Here is a 22,612-nt window from a genome sequence, read left to right as displayed (position 1 = left end):
ACATCACCTACTCCTCCCTGAGAATACTGTTGATGAAAGAAACTACTAGTAGTAACTGAGATGAAGGTGAGGAAACAGATGTGTAGATAAAGAGTAAGTATCCAGCCAAGTGCAGTGGTGCACACCCATAATCCCAGTGGCTCGGGAAGCTGAGGCAGGAGGATTGCAAGTTCAAAGCCAGCCTTAGCAACTTAGAGAAGCTCTAGGCAACTCAGTGAGACCCTGACTCTAAATAAAATACAAAAAAGGGGTGGGAATGTGGCTCAACGGGTAAGAGATCCTGGTTCAATCCCCAGTACCAATAATAATAATAATAATAATAATAATAATAATAATATGCATCCAAAGAAGAAAAATACCCTTTGTCTTCTTGGGTAAATCTTACTAAAAATTATCAGAAAAATCATACAAAAGTAGCAATGTAGCCCTGGAAAAAGTAGCACAATGCATTAACTGCTGCTCTGGTTTAATCTAAATAAGAAAATGCACAGAGAGGTTAGGATGACTCTGGAGTACCTGACAGCTATGAGAAAGAGCTCACAATTTCCAAAGAACTATCCTTCACCAAGGACAAGTATTCGGGCTACGGAAGAGGGATGAGAAAAGCCTGGAAAGAACTTAACACGCATTTTTCTAATGCTCTAGTTTTTCCTTTAATTCACTCTGGAATTCAAGACTTTTCATTATGATTTTGACTGATTTCATAGTGCCTATCTCCACACCACCCACCCCAACCACGCATATGAATGAATCAATGATCCATGAAACCTTCTGGAAAAATTACAGCATGACCTAGAGCTTTATTCCTCCCCTTTTGGAAGAAAAGGAAACCATCTCTATCACCTAGAACTTATCTCCAATTCAGCAGACAACCAAAGCTTATGCCTCTGACACTATATCAATATCCATCAGAGCTGGCGTGCTCATCTTCAGAGCTCAACTTTCAATCTTTATAATACCTTTCTATAAGAATTAAATAGAATGTACATAGATGCATCAGGGATGAAAAAGTGGCATTGCCAAAAAACTGCCAAGTTCAAATTGGAAAAGTAGCACTGCTACTCTGAATTTCCATTCACAGTACATAAATAAAGGAAGAATTATCAAAACCAATGCTATATGCCACTCCTGATTGCTAAGGAAATTAATGGCACTCAAAAACCCCTACATGATTGGAATGCTTTTGTCCTCATTTGGAGCTTGCTATAGAACTCTAATTCAAATTCCTAATTCCATATTTTCACTCACCTTTAATTTCACAAACTGCCATCTTTATACTTCCTTTGCTCCCTTTGCAAACATCATCCTGTGAATCATAGTAGGATAGGATTCCATTATCTAAAACAAACCAGCGAGGCTGCCAACCTAAAAAGATCATAAATTTAAAAAGTTAATAAAAAATTACTTTTATCCCACAGAAAACTGATTTCAAAACCTGCCAAACACGTGATTTCTTGGCTCTCAAGTAATATTAAGACAATGAATTTTTTTATGTATATTTTTTAGTTATAGGTGGACACAATACCTTTTTTTTTTTTAATTATAATTTTGTGTAGTGCTGAGGATCAAACCCAGGGCCTCACCCATGCTAGATGAGTGCTCTACCAGTGAGCCACAACCCCAGCCCCTGACAATGACATTTTTAATAGCCAACACTTACCCAAAATATCCTTGTTGGGGAAATCTATATTCCCTGGAATCATCCTCAATGATAGCCCTACACAAGGTGCAACATAATTGTTCCTTCTCATGAGGTACAGACTGAGTATCCCTTATTTAAAATGGACCAGAAGTGTTTGGAATTTCATATTTTGGAATATTTGCATATACATAATGAGATATCTTGGGAATGGGCCCCAAGTCTAAATATAAAATTCATTTGTTTCATGTACACATTATATACACAGCCTGAAGGTAATTTTATGCAATATTTCTGGTTCTGTGATTCATCCATGAAGTGAGATATGGAATTTTCTACTTGTGACATGTCAGCACTCAAAAAATTTTAGATTTTGGAGCATTTTGGATTTCAGGTTATAAATGCTCAATCTGTAATAGAAATAGTAGCAGAAAACAGGAATTTAAGACCCAGTTCTAGAATCATTCTTGTTGAATAGCCTGGGGCAAATCTTTTCATTTCAATAAATCTCTAAAACACCCAGTCTTCAAAACAAGTCCGTTGCACAAGATGACCCCTCAGCTACGCCCTCACCCTCTAATTCTACAGTGGCCTTTCCTTCTCTTAGAAAATAGGTTGCCTAAGCAAACTCCCTTGCATACCATAAGAGCTAAGTGAATTCCAGTCTTTACACAGTCTCGATAAACTGCGAAAGAACACATATTTCCCATGACCCCCCTTCCCTTCCCTGACCTGTCACAAACTTGACACTACAGCAAACCTGGTAAGTAGGATGGTTTTCCTTCAAGCCTAACTCCCACTCTTGCAAACCAAACTCCATGTTCTCTGGAATCTTATCAAGCATGCTACTAATTTACAACGGTTCACTAACAACATGGTGACCATGCTGGACGCAGTGTGACTGTCCTTGTTCTTTCTGTACCTATTAAGTCACAATTCAGCACAGGTATTGTAGGCCAAAATGCACCACCTTTTAAACCACTGCTGTTCAAATCCTGCTTTCTTTGGCCATAACCAACAATATGCTTAATCAGTTCAGCTTTTCCAGGGCCAGAGAGGACCCAAGAAAGGGCAAATGGATGAATTATTCTTAAACCCTAATTACAGATGCAGAACTTTCCTCCCCAAAAGGCTTTACCTGTAACACTTTTGAAATGACAGGGTTGAGTCATCATTAAAAAGTTAAATTTTTGTTATAAGAAGGTAGGGAATACCATAATACAGTTCAGAAAGACAGATGTCCAAAATAAATAAATCAAGCAGCTTTAGATGCCTGGATTTTTTTTTTTCTGTTTTTGTTTGTTTGTTTGTTGTGTTTTGTTTTGTTTTTTTCTGTACTGGGGTTTTTGTTTTCTTTTGTTTTTATTTTTGTACTGGGAATTTAACTGGGGGTGATTTACCACCAAGCTATATCCACAGCTATTTTGTATTTTATGTTGAGACAGGGTCTCACTAAGTTGCTTAGGGCCTCACTAAGTTCCTGAGGCTGGCCTTGAACATACAATCCTCCTGTCTCAGCCTCTTGAGCACCAGGATTATAGGTGTGCACCACTGCACCCAGCTTGGAAAATCCATCTTTATGAATACTATATTCCCTAATGAGATGTGCCAAATTAGACGGAAAGTTCTTTTGATACATGAACTTTATCCTGGTCAACACTGCATTCCCAGCAATTAGAATGGTGGCTGGCACATAACAGTTGCTTAAAAAACATATTTCTCAAGTGACAGAAAAAATAAATGAATGAACACTACAAATGTGAGATCATACTACAATCCATAGGAAAATAGACATGAAGTATTAATATCCATAAGTATTGACCTTGGATAGAAATGATGAAAACATCTTTCCAAATACTAATTCACCCTGGTAAACAATTTTTTAAGCAGGATGTGGTGAAAATAGACTCCTCCACCATAGGTCCAGTGAGCCTACAGGACAAAGTATGATTTTGCAAAAGGGGATTACTGCAATTCAATATCTGTTTAAAATAAATATTGAAGACAGGCACTGTGGAACATGTCTATAATGCCAGCAACTCAGGAGGTTGAAGCCGGAGGCCTGCAAATTTGAGGCCAGCCTGGGCAACTTATCAAGAGCCTGTCTCTAAAAAAGCAAAAAGGGCTGGGAATATAGTTCAGTGGTAGAGTGCTTGTTCAACATGCTTAAAAGCTCCGATCCCACAAACACACAAATGAACCAAAAAAAAAAAAACTTGAGTAAAATGATTCATTTAGAATTTGTAGGAACACAAAAGGTGACCATGGTTGAATATATTATTCTAATCAAGTCTGTTAATTTTCACGATATATTTTTTTTGAAGAAATATTTAATGTAACAAACTGAGTCACACATTTACACAACACAGGACTATACCTGTGGAAAAGATCCACATGTTATTTCCTTTAAAAAAAAAAAACACACTTTTCTTATCTCAAACTACCAAACGTTACCAAAACTCTTATTCTACAGAGGATTCCCAAATAACACTATCATTACACAGGAGGGTCCTTAAAAATCCTTAACAGCTGGGCAAGGTGGTAAACGCCCGAAATCCAGGGCTGAAGCAGGAGGATGGTGAGTTCCAAGCCAGGCTCAGTAAAAGCAAGGTGCCAAGCAACTCAGTGAGATCCTGCCTCTAAATAAAATACAAAATAGGGCTAGGGATGTGGCTCAGTGGTCAAGTGCCCCTGAGTTCAATGCCTTGTACCCCTCAAAATAAAAAACCCAACCACTTAGCAAGAACAGCTGCTTGTCCTACTGACCCAAGATGAACTAAAATTAAAAATCAGCATGTGGGGGAGCCAGATTTAAATTTAAAAATGGAATTTTTCCAAACCAAAGATTTCATTTCAGCAAGCTCTTCATTGCTTACTAGAAGTTAGCTAAAATGCTCTGCAAAGACTAAAACCTAAAACACAGCTGGTACTCAGTACCAAAGGATATAAGGAAACCAACAAGACCACACTTCACCCCAACTGAAATTTCACCTTAAATTATGACTCATCTCGGTAACTGCCCATTGCTCTGGGCTACTCATAAATGATTCCTCTGGCATGAACTCCTAGGACACAGTGCTTACAAATATTTGCAATGAGGCGATCACTTGCATCTCAAAGCATAGAAGCTACTGACTCATGGTTAATGTGATACCTCAACCAAACAGTATAACTGTGTTTTTCACAACCACCCAAATTAAAATACTTAATAAAAAATATTTGCCTCGGAGCTGGGGGTTACAGCTCAGTAGCATGTGGAAGGTCCTAAGTTCAATCCTCAGCATCACCAAAAAAGATTTTTAATTCAATGTTTTTAAATGTGCTTTATTTGTTTAAATGTTTTCAGTTAAAATGATAGTTAAGGAAATAAACTCTTAGTTTGGCCAAAATAAATTATCAGTGATTCATAAACACTAAAGTATCTGCTACTGTATATCTGGCTTTAGGGTTCTAATTAACCAAAAAGCAAGAACAACTACAGCTCAGCACCTATATGCCTTATAGTGTTTATATGCAGGTTTTTTCACAAGGTCCAGTGAACACAAGTTGTGTATAGCACACAATTACTAAGGGGTTAGATATTTTTGGCAGAGTAAGTGGGAAGCAAGTCAATATTTGCCTATTTTAACCAAGAAATCTGTTTACTATTCCAACATGTTTTAAATCCATTCCCCTTCCTCTAATTTGGTGAGATAATAGAACTTAGGAGTTGGAAGACACTTTTAAGGATAAAATTGTTGATCACCTGGGCCTTACAAGACTCAGATCCTGAGAAAACGAGCCATTTACCTTTAGTGCTGGTTGATAGTTAGAGACCGCATTACAATTCAGATTTAAGAGCTCTTAATGGACTTCATTATCATGGAAAGGGGCCCTTCCCTTCTGCTCTCATTTCTACATAAGCTAACTGGAGTTCTTCCAACCCATTTCATGGATGAAACTAACAGGCCTGCTCCATTTCTGTGTATTGCACTTTCTTCCACTATTTCTCAATTATCTGAATTCCCAAACGTTTGGATACTTCGTTGAAAACCAATCCCTAAAAGAAAATATTCCTAGGGACATATTCCAAAACCATGCTTGCTAAGTTCAAACTTCAACAAGTGAACTTCTAAAATCAATAGTGTTGTTAAGGAGCTTAAAAGGAATATTGAAAACATCTCTTAAAATTAAATCTTGATCCTAAAGGGTCCAATCCTGTTCAATAACCCGACAACTCAGTTATGAACAGACCACTGACAATTAAGTGTGAATAAGGGCAGAGAATGCAACACACGTAGGGATGATTGGGAATTGTTCCGGAGGCCACAGGAGGCAATCAGAACTATTAACATAGCAAAGAAGTGAGCCCATCCTCGGGAAGGTGCGCAGTTTCGAACTCTCCCCCTGCGAGGCCAGACAGACGCTACAAGAGACCCAAAGAAGGATTAAGCTTTGGATTCGCTGAGGGTCACCACCGGCCAGGCGAGAGGGAGTCCCGGACCCACCATCGCCGCAACCTAAGCCTGCTCAACCCTTCCGCCTCTCCCCGCTGTCCCTGGACCACCCGAGCCCCGATACCTGTGAGATAGTTGGTCCACTTGTACAGAACCCCCTCCATGCTTCAGAGCCCGGCGCCGCGCATCCTCCTGGCCAGGCGCCGGCCGCGCAGATGGGGTAGGCGCGGGGCCTGGGGCAGCCCCTCTCGGCAGCCCCTCCCGGGCGCCCCGGCCCCCTCCCCGGCCCCCGCCGGCCCTAAGCCGCCCTCAGCCCGCGCGCGCCCCGGGACGTGGCGGCCCTTAGAGGCCGGGACGGCGGGCGCCGCGTGGTGCTCCGGGGCCGCGAGTCGCGCGCTCAGACATCCCGGGCGAGCCTCGGCGGCGGCGACCGTGGCAGCGGTAAAATCGCGACCGCAGCCGCCCTCCCGCTCGCACTTCCGCGGCCCGGTTGCTCCCTTCCACGCCCCGGCGCTCCCTCCTCCTCGCCCGCCTTCCTTCCCCCGGGTTCCCCGTTTGTTTTCATTGACCCCGACGTCGCTTTCACTTCCTGGATGAAAGGGGCCGGCTCGTCCCGGGAAACCCCTCCCCGGCGGCGGGGCTGCGGGAGCGGGCGCGGCCTGCCGCCCCGCCGCGGTGCCGGAGGCGGCGCGAGGAGCGCGCGCGGGCACGGCGCACGCCTGGCCGGCTCCTTCCTCCGCCCGGGCCCTGTGGCTCCGCAGTCTCCTCTCACTTCGGGCCTGCAGCACTGAGCGCAAGCTCCTGTACGTTAGTCCCGGGGACAGTGACTTAGGCCTCTCCTCTGATGTTCCTGTAACTAAGTCTAAGGTCCTTTCGGTGGTTGTTTTTTTGTTGTTTTTCGTTTGTTTGTTTTTGCAAGAAAATAAAAGGCTTTTGATTTCTGCGATCTTCTTATTTTTCTCACACTAAGGGTGTCTGAGAAATTCTCTTCTAGGAAGGTAATTTGCAGCTGTGATGGGGTCCTCAGACAAGGAATTATCGTCATCCCAATCCTCGGAGAGCCAGAATTTTATTTAGAATATAAAACATGGAACTAAACTTTGAAATTGAAATTAAAGGGGGAAGGGCTTTTCCTAAACTTTGAAATTGTATTTGAAAAATAGGGACTTTCTCCAAATTTTGAAATTGTTTTAATAGAGGCTTTCTCCTAACTTGTGTGTTTGTGTGTGGTATGGGGAATTAAACCTAGGGTCTTCAAGCATGCTAAGTAATTGCTCTACCACAGAACCACATCCTCATCCCTTTTTCTTCTGTCTTGAGATAGAGTCTTTATAAATTGCCAAGACCGTCCTTGAATTTGCAATACTCCTGCCTCAGCCTCCAGAGTAGCTGAGATTACAGGCCTGTGTCACAATGCCCACCTCATCTAGCTTTTATGTTTAAAAAAAAAAAAAAATCTTGCTTGGTAATGAGAGTCACCTCACATAATTGACAGTAGTTTTCAGAATCATAGAATTTTGTGAACTTTAAGCAATCACATAAAGCAGCCCCAGTGCTGAGATTTGGCATTATTGAGGTAGAATAATCTCTCTCTTCCCAGAACTTAATCCAGGCCTTTCCTGAAAGCTTTCTGGTTTTGGGTAGTCTGGACATTGACTTGGAATAAGATGAATTGGTGGATGGATAGATGAATAAGTAATATATCAAAAATAGTTCAACATTAATGATAGAACCTGGGTGGTGGGTATAAGGTGTTCACTGCAAATTTCTACTGTATTGTGTTTGGAAGGTTTTCATACTGAAATGAGGGAAGGGGGTTGCATCAAGCAGAGTTGACCCAATCTTTGCCTCACATTAGCTGCAAGATTGGAACAAAATGCCCAGTATTCAAGTCTCCTCATCTGATATGAATTAATTAGGATGGCACAGAGTTAGAAGGAAAAAAAAAGTCAAGAGCTTTTCCCGCAATTTTGGAATCCCTCAAATTAAGAGCGGCCCCGAGTGGTGGGGGACGGAAACGCAAGGCAGCGGCAGGTTAGGAATCGCAGAGTCCAAAGAGGTCTCTTGGTCCAGTCCTGGTAGCCTCCAGGCTGCGTGTGCCTGACGCAACCTGGAACTCCTTAATGCATGACTCCGACCCCAAGAAGGCGCTTCAAGGACGCTCCAGAAGCACTTAGGAACCGCAAGCCTTATCCTCTTTTTCCAGAATACCTGTCCCAATTCATTCCCGTTAGTTCCCTAGGGGTCTTGTAAGCCTTGTGCGCCAAAAATAACTATATTCTCTGATTTTAGAACATCCCACCGTAGACTGTTCAGCTTGTCTTTGACCAGTTTTATTTTAGGAAATGCGAGTTACTACTGAACCCGGAGAAAACCTGCTGTAAAATATGCGGACTTAGGGAGGAGCAGCGGCACTACCTTAGCAACAAAGGACATCCAGCCCGAGAGCCGGGTACCACCGAGACATGCTCCAGGCCTCACAAGGGGGGGCGAAAAGTACCCATCTAGTGCGCGGCCGGGGGCGGGGCCTCCAGCAGCCCCGCCCATGTTCTTTATGACGTCTGACAATGCCTGCCACGCGTCGGAATTCGGCCCGGGGGAGAACAGCCCAGCGCGAAAGACACGCGGTGGGGAACGCTGTGGTATTGTGGTGCCTGTTCCAGGAACCATGCATTTCTTACCCAGATTAATCGTTTTCTTTTACCTGTGGGGCTTTTTTACTGCTCAGGGACAAAAGAAAGAAGTGGACCCAGAGGAAGTGAAAATAGAAGTTTTGCATCGTCCAGAAAATTGCTCTAAGACAAGCAAGAAGGGAGACCTGCTAAATGCCCATTATGACGGTTACTTGGCTAAAGATGGCTCGAAATTCTACTGCAGGTAAGAGATACCGCGAACTGCCCCCACGTCCAACTGATGAACCAAATCTTACCTCCACCAACCAAAAGCCTAATTTTTTGTTTGTTTGTTTGTTTCTCTTTAAAGTAAGTTGAACCATTTATTTGTTATTTTTTGTTGTTTGTTTTTTGGTACTATGAATTGAACCCAGAGGCACTTAACCACTGAGCTGCACCCCTACGCCTTTTTATCTTTTATTTTGAGGCAGGATCTCACCAAATTGCTGAGACTGGCCTAGAACTTGTGGTCCTGTTGCCTCAGCTTCCCCAGCCGTTGAGATTACAGGCATGTACCAACGTGCCAGGCCATTTAGTCATTTTAAATAACCAAATTAGATGGCAGTTGTTCCCTAGTAAACTGAACATTTTTTAATTGTTGAAAATGTTGGCTCAGTTTCTGATGAAAACAAGAATACACTGCACCCCCAAACACCTCGGACTACCATCACGTTCTTTGGGACCCCTAGAAGTATTCACGCTTTTCCTGAGTTGAAGTCTCTTTACTGAGGATCACACAGGATGATAACTAAACAGATTTTATTCCGTCCCTTAAACTGGAGTCACTTTCTCACTACAACCACCTCAATGACTTGCCTGGTGTTTTCTGCGGGGCCTCTGCCCTCCTACTCTTAATCCCACCAGCTGCTTACTCTGGTTTAATGGATAGTGTATCATTCTGAGTCAAAATGCCCTTTCATCATCTGTGCTATTACTCTATAAAGACAGGAATGGGGAAAGTAAATTCTCATTTAGAATTTAGGCCAGGCATGGCGGCGCCCCCTGTAATCCCAGCGGTGGGAGCGGGGGGGGGGGGGGGGGGGTGGGGGGGTGGGGGGGGGTGCTGAGACAGGAGGATCAGGAGTTCAAAGCCAGCCTCAGCAACTCAGCGAGGCCCAAACAACTCAGCAAGACCTATCTTTAAATAAAATTTTAAAAAGGGCTGGAGATGTGGCTCTGTGGTTGAGTGTCCCTGGGTTCAAAACCTGGTACAAAAAAAGAGAGAGAGAGAGAGAGAGACATTTAATAATATGCTATTTTAAATTACCCTTAAAATGACTTTTTGAGGGCCAGGGTTGTAGCTCAGTAGTAGAGTGCTTGCCTGAGGCACTGGGTTCAATCCTCAGCACCACATAAAAATAAGTCAATAAATAAAGGTATTGTGTCCATATACAATTAAAAAAATGACTTTTTGAGATTAAACCCACCCATCTTTTTTTAGAACAAACCCAAAAAAGTTAAGTGAGTTATTTCTACAAACCAGGCAGTTAGTGAGAGGTTGGAGACCACTAAAAAGTTAACTGTCTCTGTAACTCTGTAACAATGACAATAAAAAAGAAAATGAGATGACTCTTAATGATTAATGATCATACTTCTTTCTGCCAATTTTAGGCAGGTTTGAGCCAAATATCCCACTAGGGGATTCAAAAAGAATGCTGATATGGGAAGAGACTCCAATTTTAAATTATAACTAAATGCCCAGCTATAATTTAAAGTTTGTTTTCTTGAAATCAGCTTACCTAATATTGTTTTTTATTATAGCCGGACACAAAATGAAGGTCATCCCAAATGGTTTGTTCTTGGTGTTGGACAAGTCATAAAGGGCCTAGACATTGCTATGATGGATATGTGCCCTGGAGAGAAGCGAAAAGTGATTATACCTCCTTCATTTGCATATGGAAAGGAAGGTTATGGTAAGGTGTTTAATATTTATTTCTCTTTTCTTTTACATTTAAAAATAAATCACATTTGATTCACAGAAGCATATTCACAACAGCCAAAGGTGGAAGAATCCTGTCGTTCACAGAAAAGTGGATGAACAAAATGTGGTGTATACATACAATGGAATGTTATTCAGTCTTAAAAAGGAAGGACATTCTGACAGATACTACAAAATCGATGAGGGCATTATGCAAAGGGAAATAAGCCAGACACAAAGAAATAAACTCTGTATGATTCCTTTTACGTGAGGTATCTAAGAGTGGTCAAATTCATAGAGAGAGAAAGTAGAAAGGTGGTTTCCAGGGGCTGGAGGGTGAAAGTGAAAGGGAAAGGTGTTCAACGGGTACAGAATTTTAGTTTTGCAAAATAAGTTTTAGAGATTGTTTGCATATCAATATGATTGTGCTTTACTAAATAGTATCTTTAAAATGGTTAAGTATTTCCCCACAACTAAAATAAAAATTAAATAATAGAGGAAATAGTCACAGAACCATAGGCTCCAACAAACTCTACCTATGTATAGATCAGTTCAGTCCTTTATACTAACAAAGAAAATAACACATTGTTGGGATACAGGTCTCTGGCCAGAGTTCTTTCCTTTGTATAGCAGCAACACTCATAATGATTGTGTATAAACTCTACTTTGGACATTTCTGTTTTTAGTGTCATTATAGTATTGTTACATAAATGTTTATAAAAACGTAGATCTTTGGTAAGCGGTACCAAGTTAAATTAATAAAACAGAAAACCAGAAGGATTTTAGAATAAAAGAACAGCATAGTAAGATTGCAAAAGGAACACTTGAGATATAACAAGCTGTCAGTTACTGTTATCCCAATATAAGACAAGCCTTGAAATGTACAGGGGATGAATTTGTTCTTTCAATGTCTTGCTTATTTTTTAAAATCCTAGAGCAAGAAGATTCACAAACCCTAGGTAAAGTAGATAAATGGGAAAAATGTTTGCTGCACACATGAATGACCAGTCTCTAAATGGATCAAGTTTATAAACAAGTGGCTTGCTATTGAAAAAATGCACATAGCCTTTTTAAAATATATATATTTTTAGTTATAGATGGACACAATAACTTTATTTAATTTTTTTAAAAATATTTTTTAGTTGTAGATAGACACAACTATCTATTTTTTTTATTTATTTATTTTTATGTAGTGCCAAGGATTAAACCTAGTACCTCACACATGCTAGGCAAACACTCTACCACTGAGCTACAACCCCAACCCTGCAAATAACCTTTTAACCTGTCAGAATACTTAATTTCATTTGTAAAGAAAGGAAAATTAAAATAAAAATAAGGCACCATTTTTTACCCATCACATTAATAAACATAAAGTTGGCAAAAACTAGCCATCTCTTGCATTATTGCTGAGAATGCAAACCATTTAACTTAACAATGTCTATCAAAAGGAATAATCTACATATCTTCTGACCCATTGATTCTGTTGCTGGGAATGTGCACTAAGGTATATGTAAAGGAACATTCATTGCAGACTCCATTTGGTAGCAAAAGACTGGAAACTACCTGAGTATCCATCACTAGGTAATTAGTTCAAGAGATTATTTATTTATTAAATAAATTATGGTAGATCTATACAGTGAATTAATCTATTGCCAGTAAAAAAAAAAAAAAAAGTCATAGAGCCAAGTGTGTTAATATATTAAAAATAAAGTGGGATAGATTAATTCCTGCAACAATATTTACTGATCATCCCAGGCTCTCTTGAGCACTGGGCATAAAGTAGACACTACATGCTATCCTTAAAGAACTTACATTGTACCATGGGAACTTCACCTATGTGTGTATCTTCACGACTATATCTGGAAAGACATACAGTTATCTGATGACCTAAAGTGTTGGGGGAAGAGGATTGAGAGTCAAGGGTGAGATTTCTTCTCAGAAAAAAAAAAAAAAAAAAAAAAAAGTAGTGATTCCCATACCTTTTCTTTTTAACCAGAGCAAGGGTCATTGCCCCAAATTAGACTGTGGGGAAATCAGTGCCACAAACCCAGTCAGATCTAAGGAAATGGTTCTAGGAAATGATGGCTTCGTATTCAATGCTTTTTGCCAGTCATTTGGATCCTATCAAAATAACTCCTGGGGTCGTGCTTAGTGGTGCACACCTATAATCCCTATGACTCCGGAGGCTGTGGCAGGAAGGTCACAGTTCAAAGCCAGTTTCAGCAACTTAGACCCTGTCTCAAAAGAAAAGATAAAAAGGACTAGGAATGTGGTTCAGTGGTTAAGTGCCTCCGGCTTCAATCCCTGGTACCAAAAACAAACAAACAAAAAACCTCTCAGGACTGGGGATTCAGTACCTTAGTGGTAGAGCACTTACAGGCATGCTCAGGGTCCTGGGTTCTATCCCCAGCTCTGCAAAAAGGGAGTGGGGGGAGGATTTAAAAAAAAAAAAAAAAAAAAAAAAACTCCCATGGTGCCATAATTTGTATATATTAGGGGTTTTTTTGTATAACCTGGGAGAGAAAGAAAATTGAAGATAAGGTAAATCTAATACTGTCCTAAAACTGTTGTCATGAAGTTGAGGCCATTTTCTAGACCAAATGATATAGGCAGTTTACTTTTCAGTTTTTTATCTCATTTTCAGAGTTTCCCTTTCTTTCTTGTGTTTTCTTATGAGATGCCTGTCTACTCTTCTTACCCCAACAGCTCCACTCTTCTATCTGCCTCGTGCACCTACATCCCTCATCAACAGGTGCCAGTCCTGAATCCATCATTCTTGGGCAAATGACCACTTATTTTTCATAAACTAACCGATGCTTAGATGTGAATGACTACCCAGGTTGCCTAAGCTATTAACACCCTTGCTGCTGGATGTAGAAGTTTGACTTCAAAAAAATTAGTTCATATTCAGTTTGAGGTGTCTCCAATAAACAGAAAAATGGTGAGGTTCACTAATAATACCACCAGCACCTTCATTTTATGTGTAAGGAAGCTGAGGCCAAAAAAATCATGTTCACTGGAACATAGTTAACTGCTAGTCTCACCTGAATTATAATAACTTGGATTATTTTAAAAGTTGCAGTATAGATCTTAAGTAAAAAGGAATTGTGTTTTAAGTTTGTCTTTAATTATCAGAAGAAATTCTTTTTCTGTCTTATGGTGATTACAACTAGGTAGAATAAGAATGGGTTTTAAAAAAATAACCTTCTTTGATTAAATAAGCTTTTTAAAAGTAAATTGTTATTAAGACCTAACATTAGCTATAACTTTATTTTAGGTAATACTTGAAGAAGTCTTTCCCCTGTGAAATGTCCTTGCCTCATGTCACAGACCACCCCTGCATGTCTTGAAATGCATGTGACTTCTTAGTGCTTTAACTAACGATATATGTGGTATGTATAGATTCTTTACGTTAACTCTCACTTCTTTGGTCTGCTTCTCTAAGTAGCAATGCTATAGCAAGTGCATATTTTTCTCTTTATCATACTTTAAGTTTTTTTGCTAAAAAAAAAAAGGAACTAATTTGCAACATTTTATATGTTTGCAGTAGAATTATGAAGCAACTTCATTTGTATCACTGATCTTTTTTCTTTCAGAAATTTGAATTTGGACTGGGGATATAGCTCAGTGGTAGAGCACTTGCCTAGCTAGCATGTGTGAGACCCTGGGTTCCATCCCAAGCACCCAAAAATGGAATTTGTGTTTTGGGTTTTCTTTAATTATTATCTGAAATTATTGTTGTGTCTTAAAGTGATTATAACTAGACAGAGTGAAAATGGGTTTTATAAAAAGGACATTGAATCAAGCTCCAGCTCTTTAAAGTCAGGTAATATATGGTACACTAATGCACTAATTAGGACTTCCACATTATTCAGTGTAATGCATGGGTAGATTTTTCTTTGTCCTGGTTTTGGAAACTACTGATGTACTGCTCCTTTTGCCTATAAGTTGCAAACTCTTTTCTACTTGGATTACATATATATATATATATATATATATATATATATATATATATTAGCAAGAATTACCTGTTTTTTTCATTAAAAAAAAAATGTTGTTCCTTTCAAAGAAGAAACTTAGTCACTTTCAAAGTAAACATGGGTCATATATTCAGCTGAAATTTGAACACCTATAGTAGATCAGGTACGTGTGAGATCATGGGAATAAATATACCAGTGACACAAGCTACCCACTGCCTCCTAGCAAGTCATTTTGACTAGTCATTTTTGTGAAATGCTTATCTGAAATAGATCATAGCTTACTACAATCATCTGTGACTTCAGCTAACAGGTTAACTATTAGTAAGAACTACTCAAATATATACTTAAATTTTTTTTACTATGATAAGAAATTTCTTTGTAAAATTATTTCTGGACTTTTCTATTATCACAGTTATTTTTTAATGTCTATAAAGAATTTGAAAAACATATTGATATTTATGCTTCTAAATTGCTACTTGAGACCATTTTCTAAGAGATTATTCATCTATACTTGGAAATTTTTCAACTCATAAATTTCTTCTCTGTAACAATCATAAAAATTTTTTATTTTAATTTAATCAATAGTGGTTTTGTAACTCCTTTGAACTGACTTGGTTTAAAAACAAATGGAAAAAAATTTATAAGGGGCTGGAGATGTAACTCAATGGTAGAGTGCTTTCCTAGTGTGTATGAAGCCTTGGGTTGGATCACCAGCACAATGTGGGAAAAAAAAAAAAAAAAGAAAGAAAAAGAACCACAAAAAAAAAAAATTTAAAAGACAAAAACATTTTAAGAAAAAAATTCAAAGGTATTTAGAAATCAGTTCTTATAAATGTTAAATAATGTAATCATAATACTATTATGACTTTATGAATAAATATTAGAAACATTATATATTGTATAAGTCACACTGTGAAAATTTATACCTTTAGCAGACGGCAAGATTCCACCTGATGCAACATTGATTTTTGAGATTGAACTTTATGCTGTGACCAAGGGACCACGGAGCATTGAAACATTTAAACAAATAGACACAGACAATGACCGGCAACTCTCTAAAACAGAGGTGATTAAAACGAATTTCAAGTGTATAGTCTAATTTTTTTATTATAAATTAAATACATTTGTTGCAACTATTATTTTTTAGTCCTATCTAGCATGGATTTTAACACTTTAGTAGAGCTGGTTACTACAAAAACTATACTCTGAAGAAAATATGCTTTTCCAGTATAAAACGGAAGAGTCAGTCTATTCAATTAACTTTCTCCCTGTAAAACAGTCACTAAAATCTCAAACTATTCATTTGTACAAGATTCTTCCAGTTTCTGGGCTCTAGGAGTAGATCTCTTTTTCAGGCAGCATCATAAGAATTTGTAACAGGGTAAATAATTCCCACCTCAGAGGATCATGAGAATTTCACAAGCTAATGAAAAGAACTAGCAAGAATTTGAATTGGGTCGACCAGGAAGTTGCCAAACAGGAGGCAAAGTTTGGCTTGATCTTATATACGAATTGAAGAATTAATAAACATCTCGTAATAGGAACAAATAATATTTTTCACACTGTCTTGGTACCAGATGCTACTATAAACACACAAGCACATGAGCTTATCAAATCATTGTGACGATTTATGAGGTAGACAATGTTATCATCATTTCTCCCTTATACATGGGAAAATTTTGATGCCCAGACAGGTTAAGTAACCAGTAAAAAAATTCACACAGCTCTAAGTAGCAAAACCAGGATTACAACCTGGGCAATGTGGTTCTGCTACTATGCTCTTAATCTTGGGCACTCCCTGCCTCTTTCAGGGAATTTCTGTCATGAGTATTTCAGACTAATGCTTGTTTTATTGAAGTATAGTGCTTTACCTAGGTTCATAGTATGTACTATTAAAATTAAAAACTCAGATGTCTCCCCTCTTTGCTTGTTTGAAGGCCATTCAGAATGTTTAACTCCCACCCTCTTACGTAGGAAAGGGCTGCTGGGTCACAGGTTTCAAGTGATAGGACTAAATCCTTTTTCTCTGTTTCTTTTTTCTCTCCCGCTCCAATCCTCTTCCCACTTTTCACTTCTTCCTCTAGGAACTTAGTAAGGACTTTCCCCTGATACATCTACCTACACGAGGGTAGCCAACAATGGAAGTGGGAGAGGGAGAAGAGAATATCCCCAGTGCTGAAGAAGAAGGGCAGCTAGAGGGGAACTGTTTCCAGCATGTGTATCTCTGTTGACTCTGTCACCCTCTTTAGAGTGAATAGCAGCTACAGATGGATCCACACAGCACCCAAGAGCTCAGCCCAGGTAGAGTCCATTTGTTATCACAGGCACACCCAGAGGTGTATTCAGCAATAGGAATATTCTTGGGCATTAGGGAATCTTCAGTTCTTTTCTGGGAAATAAAAGAGAAAATCCAAAATAGTGACCCTATTTAGCTACAAAAAAATTTCCATATATTTCTCTTGGCTATCAACTGCATTATCACCATATAGATGAGTGATTTTCACACTCTTAAATGACAATAACTATCTTTTATTGACACCCATAAACATTACTCCAATCCTACAATATAGATATTGCCCTTCTTTTACAGATAACATACCTAAGGTTCAGAAAGGGTTGAATTATTGGTCTAAGACCAGCCAAGCTAGTACATGGCAAAACCTGGATTTGAAAGATGAACTACTAGAAACTTCTTCCTTAATCATCAGAAAGAATTAGTAAATTACTTCTCTGGTATAAAGTTAGAGGGGGCAGGATAATAGTACTTTATTAAATTACAAAGTGGAAGTAGTGTGGAGTTCAGTACTAGCAAAGTTAAGGTCACATTCTTACCCACTGCCTTTTTAAATTTTCAGTTGTAGATGGATACAATACCATTATTTATATATTTTTATATGGTGCTGAGGATCAAACCCAGTGCCTCATATGTGCTAGGCAAGTGCTCTAATACTGAGCTACAACCCCAATCTGCCTTTTGAACCTCTGTACTACAGAGTATTAGAAAAGGAATAGATTTTGAGAATCAGCTATACTGGTTATAAAAAGAATAAATTTACCTGAAACTGCATATTATTTAAGGCTATTTCAGATTCTCTATACCTACATAGGATTGCTAAGTATTCATTGGGGGATAAAAGTATCACCCTTCATATAGGACCAAAGTCACATTTGAGAATAGTTGATATATCCTACAGTAAGGTCCATTGATCATTCTAAAGTCTATTTGCAATGGGTTGAGCTTGGGATATGTATTGCTAAAATCCTTTCAGGGTTCAACTCTAGCTCTCAAAAGTTCTCTTGCCTCTAAAATGCTCCAGCTTTACAGAACATTATCTCCAGATTTTTATGCTTTGTTTTCTTTAGTGGTTACATAGATTAGCACTTTCCGATGAAAATATCATTGAACTACACATACAATTTGAAATTTTTTAGTAACCACATGTAAAAAAGTAAAAAAAACAAAGTCTCAGGTATAGTGGTACATACCTGTAATCTCAGCTACTTGGGAGGCTAAGGCAAAAGGATCATTTGAGCCCATTAGTTTGAGACCAGTCTGGGCAATGCTGTGAGACTGTCTCAGGAAAGGAAAGGGAAAAGGAAAGGGAAGGGAAAAAGAAAAGGAAAGGAAGAAGGGAAGGGGGAAGGGAAAGGGAAGGGAAAGGACTACATAGGTGAAATTTTAGTGATTTATTTAACTCCACATATCTAAAATAGTACCATTTCAACATGAAATCTATATAAAAATTATTGATGAGATATACTGTTTGTTACCATCTTCAAAATCTGTAGTGTGTATTTACAGTAACTTATCTGTTTGACATAGCCACATTTCAAATACTCAGTAGTCACATGTGGCTAGCGGCTACCATCTTGAACAGCACTTTATTGTGTGTTCACATAGGGAAATTTCATGTTACCTGGAGAATCAGGGAATAATACTTCAGAGTGCCAGTTATTTATTTGACATTATTATTAAATGGTCATGCTTATGTAGGTGTGGGGAGTAAGCTATAGAAGCATGGAAAAATCAAGAATTAAATTTTATCTTAAAATCCATAGTTGGGTTTTATTGCATATACAACATTAGTTTTAGAGATTATACAACTGCTAATATGGATTTTATTCACTAATGGAAATCCTTAAGAATAATTAGTGCGAGGCTGGGGAGATAGCTCAGCTGGTAGAGTGCTTACCTTGCAAGCACAAGGCCCTGAGTTTGATCCCCAGTACCGCAAAAAAAAAAAAAAATAATAATAATAATAATAATAATTAGTGCAAATATGTAGATTACTGGAAAGCACTTTGTTTCAACAAAATTCATTGTGTCACTACTAATCATCTGTAATCTCAGGGGAAATGAATACTCTTCAAAAATTGTTTCCAATGTTACAAAATTAAAATCCCAAATAGCTTTTAAAATGCAACTTTTAATATAAGTAGGTTTGGAGATGAGTTTCATTATTGTTATAAAGTCCTCAAAGTTACTAGAAATTTGTTATATATTTTTATTAAAGAAATGTTACTTTGGGTCTTTAGATAAATCATTACTTGAAAAAGGAATTTGAAAAAGATGAGAAGCCACGTGACAAGTCCTATCAGAATGCAGTTTTAGAAGATATTTTTAAGAAGAATGATCATGATGGTGATGGCTTCATTTCTCCCAAGGAATACAATGTATACCAACATGATGAACTATAACATATTTTTATTTCTACATTGTTTTGCTACTTACTGTACTTAATACATAACACAAAGTCATTTTTCTCCAGATTGTGTTTCTGTGTTTCCCCTGTGAGATGTTTTCCCCCTCAATACATGTAATTTTGTTTAATAAATGTGATGCCGTTTTGCAAATTTAACTCTCAGAAAAGGTATGATTGTGTTTCCTGTTGTTTTATTCTGTGAACACAAATTGCAGCACAATGAAATGGACCTGTACCCCAGTGGGCAATATTTCCCCCTCCAGGGTATAAGAGCACACGTCAAAATCTGCAAGCTCTTCCCAACTCTAACCTGAACAGTATGTATAAATATGTAAAGATCCAATATTTTAGATGTTAAAATGTTCCATATTTTTTAAATATGCAGTAGGGACCCAGGAACTACTAATTTCACCCATTAATGTATTTCATAACATTATTGAAAGAATTGTATAAAAATCAGGATTAAAGTATCTTCCCTTGGTATGCATGAAGGAAGATTTTAGTCCTATGTATCTGTGCCACAAAAAACTGCTACACAGACTCTACTTTTTTGGTGTAAGCTTCTGTCCTTGCATATTTGTTCCAGGTGGGAATGCTCAGAGATATTTGACCAGAATAAAGACTTTTTGCCTCTTATGACAGGCATAAAGATCATACTTCTCAGACGTTATTGTAAATGTGCTTTTCTCTTCCTTCTCATAGACTTTTATATCTACCACCCCTTTTTGTCTTCATAGTTTTCAATTGATGCCATGGAGTTTCTTAGTTACCAGTACCCTTTCTCTAGAACTTTGCTCATGTCATTTCATTTTACAACATTCCTATCATTAATGGTGAATGATGATTATGAATTGGCATGCTGTCAAATTTTGGTAACTATAAAACTTCCACTTTTACTCCAAATGAGGATATACAGAGCTAGGTCAATTTTGTGTCAAATCATGATGTGGTCTACTGTTACATTTTAGACATGAGGTGTCCCCCAAAAGCTCATGTTTGAAACAAATTGAGAATTTTCAGAGGTGAAATGATGAGATTATGAGAGCTATGACCTCATTCGTGGGTTAAAACACTGATAGATTAAGTGGATGGGAAGTGTGGACAGATAGAGTGTGGTTGGGGGAGATGGGTCACAGAGGGTAAGCCTTTCAGGTTTTGTCATTGGTAAGCAGAGCTCAGTTTCCTGGTGGCCATGTCCTAAGCTGCTTTCCTCTTCTGCCATAATATTCTGCCTTATCTCAGGCCCAGAGAAATGAAGCTGGCCATGTATGGACTGAGACTCTGAAATCAGGTCTTTTGGTCACTGTGATGAAGAAAAACATCTACCTTGTTGCAAGTAATACATAAAAGATGCTATAAAAGATCACTGTGCCAAAGAAAAGGCACATATTTATTAAAGCATATAAAATTTTGCATAATACATAACATACATATATGGGGAAGTATGGTCAGGCAGTACATAGCTCTGCTCAAAATAAGTGAGTATGATACAAAGGTTTTCTGTTTCTGAAACTTGCTCTTTCTAAACCATTGCTTATCTTTTAACTCATTCAAATACAAAGCCAGAAATTCTTTTTAAAAGTCTAGGGGGTAATACAGAAACCACCACATTAATAAATACTTGTTTTTACTTACTTACCATCTTTATTATCTTTACTATCTTCTTTCCTCCTAGTATTTTTTTGCTTCTGTACTCAATTTTCTAACACCTTTTCATTTGCTTAACTATAACTCCTTCATCATTTTACTTCCCTCAGAAAAGCCTGCTCTGTCAACCTAAACTAAGTAAATAATTCTATTATTATATTTTGGTTTAAAAACTGCCACCATTCTCTATATCCATAATTTTAAAATCACTAGATCCTTTATGATCAGTATACTCATACTTCATTTAAACAATATACTCTACCCAAACCAAAATACAGTAAAATATATATGGAAATTTTCTTATGATCCAAACTTTATAATTCTACTTTTTCTGATTCATTAGTGTTTGTGTACTTTTAAGTTTATTTCTTTTAAGTATAGATGATAAATAGAAAGTGTACCCTAAAACTGTTTAACATTAAATAATTTAAAAATAAGTTGGTAGTCATTCTAAACTTAGTTAAGTATTTCATATCTACATGATTGCTTTATGCCTTCATTATACTTACACTTAGCACTGGGTGCCATGGTTATATTTTGAGTTCCAGAATTTAATTTATTATTTTGGCAATTATTTTAATAAAGGTGAATAACAATGATTTAGTTTGTTTGTGTGTGAAAAATTCAGATGTCTTAAACAGTAGATGGAAAAGATCTTTCAAGCCAGGCATGGTGTCATGTGCCCATAATCCCAGCTACTCAGGGAGGCTAAGGCAAGAGGATCATCTTGAGCCCATATGAGTTCAAGGCCAGACTGAGCAACGAGCAAAAAATAGAGACCTTTCAGAACTAAACATGCTAAATGTCTTAAACATTTTCAAAGAAGAAACAGACATCTGTTTGCCTTAACTTTCAAAATGGCAATAGAAGCCAGATGTTGTGTGACAGACTTGTAATCCCAGCTACTTAGGAGGCTGAGGGAGGAGTATCACAAGTTCAAGGCCAGCCTAGGCAATTTAGGGAGAACCTGTCTCAAAAAAAAAAAAGTATAGTTCAGTGGTTTAATCCCAAGCACCACAAAAGATAAAAAAAAAAAAAAAAAATGAGTTTTATGAAGACAAGAAAAATATTAAGCAAGTTCTATGAAGACAAAATTAGCATATGTACATCACAGAATGGCAACCTATCACACTGTTAACCAAGTACACAAAACTCCATGCTGAGTTCAGTGTTTTTAATTTGATACTGCAATTAAACATTTAAGATTATATTAAATTATTAACACATTTTTCTCCTTTTACCAGACCAAGAGCACTAAAGGTCCATAAAGTAGCTACTTGTGCATTCTTATCATCCTTAAATGTTGAATTAAATTTGATTAAAAATAAAATTGATGTATTAGAAAAATCTCTTATGTAAAATGTAATCATAGACTTGATCCCAAAAATGATTCTAAATTAACTGGCAAAATTATGAAGGAATGAATATCTTCTGAATTTTAGATTTGAGCTTTTTTACATATGCGATGTTATTAATCATGACGAGTTATGAGGTAAACAGTTGTGTCATATCTTCACTTTACGCATGAGGAAAATGACAACCCCACAGGTTTTCCATCTCTTCTCTCAGTCTAACTTAATTCATCAAAGCAAACTAGATAAGTTAGAGAAGGCTTAT

At 37.9% G+C, this 22,612-nt stretch overlaps 2 protein-coding genes across 4 annotated transcripts in view; one reads left to right on the top strand and one right to left on the bottom strand.

Annotated features, from left to right (window-relative positions):
* The window catches only part of Plekha3 (pleckstrin homology domain containing A3), a 34,775-nt gene extending 28,121 nt beyond the window's left edge, over positions 1-6,654 (bottom strand). Inside the window, exons 1-2 of the mRNA XM_047544130.1 lie at positions 6,200-6,654; positions 1,249-1,365 (exon numbers count right to left, since the gene is read on the bottom strand). Of these exons, the coding sequence (XP_047400086.1) occupies positions 1,249-1,365; positions 6,200-6,239 (157 nt within the window). The 5' untranslated portion in view covers positions 6,240-6,654. The remainder of the gene's footprint in view (positions 1-1,248; positions 1,366-6,199) is intronic.
* Positions 6,655-8,574: 1,920 nt separating this feature from the next.
* On the top strand, positions 8,575-21,374 carry Fkbp7 (FKBP prolyl isomerase 7). 3 transcript variants are annotated; one of them, XM_047544132.1, is made up of 5 exons: positions 8,575-8,702; positions 8,804-8,952; positions 10,509-10,660; positions 15,578-15,711; positions 19,182-21,372. In XM_047544132.1, the coding sequence occupies exons 1-5, from the start codon at positions 8,643-8,645 to the stop codon at positions 19,341-19,343; spliced, it is 657 nt and encodes a 218-aa protein (XP_047400088.1). In that variant the 5' UTR covers positions 8,575-8,642; the 3' UTR covers positions 19,344-21,372. The 3 variants fall into 3 exon arrangements, with proteins under 3 accessions (XP_047400088.1, XP_047400089.1, XP_047400087.1); XM_047544133.1 differs by having other exon boundaries at positions 8,649-8,952; positions 15,581-15,711; positions 19,182-21,374; XM_047544131.1 differs by having other exon boundaries at positions 8,649-8,952; positions 19,182-21,368.
* Positions 21,375-22,612: the final 1,238 nt, after the last annotated feature.

The sequence above is a fragment of the Sciurus carolinensis genome, chromosome 3, assembly GCF_902686445.1.
Source record: "Sciurus carolinensis chromosome 3, mSciCar1.2, whole genome shotgun sequence".
Taxonomy (NCBI): Eukaryota; Metazoa; Chordata; class Mammalia; order Rodentia; family Sciuridae; genus Sciurus; species Sciurus carolinensis.
This window is presented reverse-complemented; position numbering and strand designations above follow the sequence as displayed.